The sequence below is a fragment of the Brachionichthys hirsutus genome, chromosome 14 (assembly GCF_040956055.1).
Source record: "Brachionichthys hirsutus isolate HB-005 chromosome 14, CSIRO-AGI_Bhir_v1, whole genome shotgun sequence".
NCBI lineage: Eukaryota > Metazoa > Chordata > Actinopteri > Lophiiformes > Brachionichthyidae > Brachionichthys > Brachionichthys hirsutus.
In genome coordinates, this window is record NC_090910.1 from 1,275,625 (window position 1) to 1,282,389 (window position 6,765).

At 43.0% G+C, this 6,765-nt stretch overlaps 1 protein-coding gene across 1 annotated transcript; it reads left to right on the top strand.

Annotated features, from left to right (window-relative positions):
- Window positions 1-545: 545 nt before the first annotated feature.
- On the top strand, window positions 546-5,283 carry LOC137903893 (phenylethanolamine N-methyltransferase-like). Its single transcript, XM_068748060.1, has 4 exons — window positions 546-598; window positions 2,694-2,918; window positions 3,115-3,325; window positions 4,305-5,283. Exons 2-4 carry the CDS (start codon window positions 2,747-2,749, stop codon window positions 4,741-4,743), a joined length of 822 nt encoding a protein of 273 aa, XP_068604161.1. The 5' UTR covers window positions 546-598; window positions 2,694-2,746; the 3' UTR covers window positions 4,744-5,283.
- The last annotated feature ends 1,482 nt before the right edge of the window (window positions 5,284-6,765 follow it).

Consider the following 6,765-nt stretch of genomic DNA (forward strand, 5'->3'; position numbering starts at 1 on the left):
ATTTATCTGTGTGTGTTTACTGTGCTATGAGGTTTGCACACTACACGCAGCGCTTTAGTATATCTGGCCCGGCCCCTCGGTCAAAATTTCAAACCCAATGTGGCCCGCACGTCAAAAAGTTTGCCCACCCCTGTTCTAGTCTCTTCTGGAAATAAGTGTTAACTCCTGCCATGTCCCTCCTTTTGGTAAAGTCCACCAGCATCTGTCCTTCTCGGTTCCTGTCCTGAACACCAAACTTGCCCATCACTTCTTCATCTCCTCTATTTCCTTCACCGACATGCCCATTGAGGTCCCTAGCAACGTTGTTAACCCACAGGACGCTGCTGGCGTTCATTGTTAACCCAATATTAAATCTATTGTAAGTGTAATTACTATTTTAGTTTTGTAAATAGTATGTTTAGTACAGTTTCTAATAGTTTTGAAGTGATTTTACCATGTTTTCGAAGACATGGTGCATCTTTTTTTTATAGATTTTTGTTGTGAATGCTTGAGGACACTCCTTTGAAGACATGTTGAGGGTTGTTCAATGGAGAATCCGGAAGAATCCGGGAGCAGAGACAATTTTGCAGAAGGACGTAGTGGAGCCCTTTACATCACAGTAAGTAGTACATCTTGTTTACACTGGATTTTTATTCCCAGTTTTATTACTGGATTAGTGGATTTCTTTCTTCGTAGACGTTATGCTGGGTTACGTGGTTTGCATGACTGGAGGTGAGGAAAAGAACTGCCACAGAGGAAGTCTGGAAATTTACCAGTCACAGCGGAGTTTCATAGAATTATTTTCGTTCTTATTGGAGTTTCATCGGTTTTGTAAGTGTAAATAATATTTGGTGTTGTAATTAACAACTTTAGTGCAGTTTTTGACATATTCTGCAATAGTGCATTTTTTGTCATGGTTTTTATAGATTTTATTTTAAATAATTGTGTAAATACTGGAAAGAGAATGATTGAGGACACTCCCGTGAAGACATGTTGACGCTTGTTCACCGAAGAATCTGCCAGATTAGATATTTGGCAGCATACCGACATTTGGCAGCATCACGACATATGGCAGCATAACGACATTTGGCAGCATAACGACATTTGGCAGCATCACGACATTTGGCAGCATAACGACATTTGGCAGCATAACGACATTCTTCAGACACTCCTATGTTCAGACAATTCGGCTGATGACCGTGCAACACACTTTATCAATTCGCGTTCTCTGCAAATAATGTCTGTAGCTAAATGTTCGGTAAAGTTGACTGGTTGAAGTTTTTCGAGAACCAGAAGGAAAATCATGATCGTGTGATTAAAGGAGCCCCAAAAATAAATGATGGAAAAAGTATATTTCAATGAAACCGTATTTACTTGTGTGTTGCTGAACAACTGCCTAAACCAGGCAACCTTTTACGATATACAGTAGTCCCTCATTTTCCGCGGGGGTTACGTTCCAAAAACAACCCGCAATAAGTGAAATCTGCAATGTAGTAATTTTTTTTTTTTTTACAATTATTATACATGTACATAAATGTTTTAAGGCTGTAAAACCCCTCACCACACACATTATACACGTTTAACAGTCAGGCATTAATCTAAATAGATTGTTTCAGGATTATAGAATGAAACCAAAGATCAAAACCTTTTCAGAACTAAACATTTGTTTGAGAAATACAAATATATAGTACGTACAGTAAACGTTTTCCTGTTAATAATGTTAAGGCGTGCAGGTCGAGGAAAGAGCCGCTTGGAGTGCAGAAGAACAAATATTCTACTCGTGCTGTCTTTAGCCTCTCATGCTGCTTTATTGGATAGCTTAGCACAGCGGAACGGCAGCGGCTACATGTATCAACAGGAAGAAACAAAACCCAAAAGGGACGTGACGTTTATACTACAAAATAAAAGCCTCTTTTTACACCGAGAATAAGAGCGCTATTAAACAAACGCTTAACAAATAAACATAATAGCTTTTAGAAATAACAAATTTAATTTTAATGATCAACCTACGAGGTTGAACACATGAGAAGTTATTAATAGCGACTCGCTCGTATTTCACAGTTCCTCCGACCGCGCCTTCATCCTTGCGCCGTTTCAAGGCGCGTTCAAGTGCAAAAAATAAAGTCTGAAAAATTGCATTAAAACTCCGCGAAGTAGCAAAGTCGCAGAAGATGAACCGCATTATATCGAGGGACTACTGTACACGAGCCCAAATTGCAGATACTTACTTCTTTAATGAAATAATTTCTAAATTATCTGTTTTTACAGTTTTTTGCAGTATTTAAACATGTTCACTGAATTACCAAGTGCCTGAGTTGACCGTTATATGTAATAGTGCACATCTATAAATCAGTGTTGTGTAAGACACACAAAACTTACCGCAGTCGAAAGGAAAGCCTCCTTCACGTTTTCTCCGTCATGGTTTTCCAAATGGTTTTCCATGTTTCACTATGCTCTGAGAAAAGTTAGAACGCCCCTCCGTTGCCTGGTTTTTAACAGGCAACTATAATTTTCATTCCTTTCTTGCGCTACTTGGGACAAAATGAAAGTTATGATTTTGAATTTTTTGGTCATTGGACAAGTTCGGCGGGCCGTATTGAAAAGCATAACGGGCCGTGGTTTGCCCATGTCTGGTCTAGACATAACTTTGAAGATACATGAAGATACATTTGTATGACTTTATTTAAATGTCGTGTGATCATGAATACATCCAGGAGCAAACACCCAACGGAGTCTCAGTTCACCTGAAAGCTGGACAGGTGTCAAGATGGAAGCAGCAGTGACGGAGAACAGCGTGGCGAACATGGCAGCCTGCTATGAGAGGTTTGATCCAGAGGTGTACCTGCAGAAGTACTACTCTGCAACTGAGACTTATTTGGACAGAGAAGATGGCAATGCCCGGTGGGCACTTGCCCAGCTGCATAGAGCCTTCACTAAAGGTAAGGAGAAGCAGCCGTGGATTATGGCATGAGATGAACCGCGGGAAATATCGGTCAAGATGAAACCCACTCTGACTTTGTGGACACCCACAGAGTGTAAAAGTCATTCAGATTCACGCCGGGCCACTCGGCTTCAATGCTGGTGACCACGATCCTGACCCATCTTGGTTGTTGTGGTTTCCTGTCTTCTTTCCAGGTGATGTGAGCGGCGAGCTGCTCCTGGACGTCGGCTCCGGTCCGACCCTGTACCAGGTGATGAGTGCCTGCGAGGTTTTCAACAAGGTGATCCTCACAGATTTCCTGGAGCCAAACAGACGGGAGTTGAGGCTCTGGCTCCAAAACGAAGGAGGCAGCAAAATGAACTGGACGCCCTACCTGCAGCACGTCTGCAAGCTGGAGGGACGGCGGTAAGATCAGACTCTCCGGGGGACAGGCGTTCTCTCCAGAGGCGTAGCTCCAATGTCAAAATGTTCCAGCATGAATCCAAAATCACCTCCAGCTAGTTCAGCAGGAAGCAGCCGGACTTCCCCCCGACTCCATATTTGAGTTACAGCAGGGGTTCCCAACCACCGGGCCGTGGCCCGGTACCGGTCCGTGAGGCATTTGTTACCGGGCCGCAAAGAAAGTGCAACTAATGTATACAATTTCCGTTGTATCGATTATTAGCGTCTAAAAGGCGTTTTATTTTGAAAAACAACCAGATTTTCTCCAACGTAACAATTGCCTCTTGATACGTTGCTAAAAACAAACCACCGTGAACTCGCAAAAATTAATAAAAAGAAGCAAAAGTCTTTGGAGAGCTTCTTTGCTGAGGAAAAAAGTCCAACTGAGGAGGAAGAAGTGGAGGAAGAAGAGGAGGCGTTGACCTCCAAGATGAGAAAACAGGACTAAGACTTAAAACTTGGGTTTATCAACAGCTGATTAGCTTTGTTAACGAGTCAAGGGTTCAAAACTGCTTCGGCACATAGAGACCAAGAACCCGGATTAAAAAACAAGAACGTGGAATTTATGAAAAAAACCCCATGAAGGACAGAAGTAATTATTGGGACTACAATAATAGTAGATATAGTGTAACCACTAAATATTTATTTCATAGTTATTGCAAGTGCATAATATAAAGTTTATTGGTAAGATTATATTCCTCGTTTTAAATTTAATCATACACCCCCCCCCCCCCCCAGTCTGCGAAAAAATTTCACTGCATTAAACCGGTTCGTGGCAGGAAAAAGGTTGGGGACCACTGAGTTACAGGACAATTGATTTTATAGTTTTGCCGATCGGTTCTAGAGGGTTCTGGATCTGGCTGGATTAATACTGTATCAATAGATACTCGAATGTTTTTTCAATGTTATTTTAACGATTGTCTCTGTATTCTTGTCCTACCAGGCCTTCAGAATGGACAGACAAGGCGGCCAAACTACGGCAGGTTGTGACGGACATCCTCCCCATTGACGTGCACCGTCCTCATCCTCTGGGACCCGATGCGCTTCCTTTAGCCGTGGCCGACTGCGTTACCTCCTTCTTCTGTCTGGAGGGCGCCAGTCCTGACCTGGGTGCCTTCAACAGAGCGCTGATCCACATCGTGAGCCTCCTGCGGCCCGGAGGTCACCTCCTGCTGATAAGCAACCTGGGACAGACGTACTACTTTGCAGCTCCTGGGTTGAAGATTCCGGTGGTGACGCTGACCGAAGCTCAGCTCTGCAGTGCTGTGAAGGAGAGCGGCTGCTCCCTGATCAGGCTGGAGTTGTTCCAACGGCCAAAGTACAGATCAGAGGAGCACAATGATGCAGCAGCCACATATTTTCTGAAGGCAAGAAAGAATTAAAAGGTGGAGTTTGACCAAATGGAAAGGCTTTTGAAGTCCACGCCCATATATGCCATGCTAATTATTCCCTGTAAAGCAAATAACGCTCACACACATTTGGTTCCTGATGACCTGATCTATCCTTAAACTATGACCTGACGAGGTCCACTAGCTACCAGTGACTGTTCCATGGTCAGTTATCCTTCCTTTTCCTTCACCTCCCCTCTTTTCGCCTTGCACATCTCCGAGTGCAGTTCTCTACCTTCATCTCTCTGGCTATCCCAATTCTTGAAATCTTCCTTCACCCTCTGGACCGCCCCCACAGGCTCCAACTTCCCAGGACTGGCCTGGATCCTTATCACCATTGAAAAATGTCCGTGCATCAGTGTCATCCCTATCTATGTGTATTTCATATGTACTAAATGTGCTTGTACCTGCTTCCTGTAACTACTTGATGAAGAGAGTTGTTGGCGGCGAGAGATATTGCAGCGGTCCGATGCTCACTCATCGAACGTAATTTTCTTTTGGTACTGTACTTGTACTGTGCTGTCAATGACAATAAAGTAGATTCTGATTCTGAAATAACTCTTTGAGGATTATTGTCCTCATGCAAGGATGGGAAAGAAATGAGCAAAATAAAATAAATGAAGATGTTGTTAATGTTGTTAATAGAAGTAGCCGTTGCATACCTTTAATATCCCACTTGGACCACCCCAAAAAACCTGGCCGGTCCTTGTTTTTAACCAGGGAGGAGTACAGTACAGTAGTCCCTCATTTTCCGCGGGGGTTACGTTCCAAAAACAACCCGCAATAAGTGAAATCCGCAATGTAGTAATTTTTATTTTTTTACAATTATTACACATGTACATAAATGTTTTAAGGCTGTAAAACCCCTCACCACACACTGTATACACATTTAACAGTCAGGCATTAATCTAAGTAGATTGTTTCAGTATTATAGAATGAAACCAAAGATCAGAACCTGTTTTCAGAACTAAATATAAATATATAGTACGTACAGTAAACGTTTTCCTGTTAATAATGTTAAGGCGTGCAGGTCGAGGAAAGAGCCGCTTGGAGTGCAGAAGAACAAATATTCTACTCGTGCTGTCTTTAGCCTCTCATGAGCTGCTTTATTGGATAGCTTAGCACAGCGGAACGGCAGCGGCTACATGTATCAACAGGAAGAAACAAAACCCAAAAGGGACGTGACGTTTATGCTCCTACAAAATAAAAGCCTCTTTTTACACAGAGAATAAGAGCGCTATTAAACAAACGCTTAACAAATAAACATGATAGCTTTTAGAAATAACGAATTTAATTTTAACGATCAACCTACGAGGTTGAACACATGAGAAATGATTAATAGCGACTCGCACGTATTTCACAGTTCCTCTGACCGCGCCCCTTCGTCCTTGCGCCGTTTCAAGGCGCGTTCAAGTGCAAAAACAAAATCTAAAATTGCACTAAAAAACTCCGCGAAGCAGCGAAGTCGTAGAAAATGAACCGCATTATATCGAGGGACTACTGTACTCTGAAAGTCACGGCCGACTTGACAAATATGTTTTAAATTCAATTAAATTCAGTTTTATTTCTCTAGCGCCAGATCACAACAGCTTCCTTTCCTGTAATCCACAATCATCTCCTTCTTTTTCTTCACATTGATGCAGAGGTTGTTTTCTCTGCACCACTGCACCAGATGTTCCACCTCCTGCATGTACTCCAACTCGTCATTGTTGAGGATGCGTCCCACCTCTGCTGTATCATCTGCGAACTTAACAATATGACTGCTCGGTTACTTAACCTTGCAGTCATACATCAGCAGGGTGAACAGCAGAGGGCTCAGAACGCATCCTTGAGGGGAGCCGGTGTTGAGGATGATGGGGGCGGAGGAGATGTTGCAGATTCTCACAGTCTGCGGCCTGTTTGTCAGGAAGTCCAGGACCCAGTTGCACACCGATGAGCTCATCCCCAGTGTCACCAGTTTGTTGACCCTAGGGCTGAGCTCATCGAGATGGTGTCTGTCTCACAAACCGAAACAGG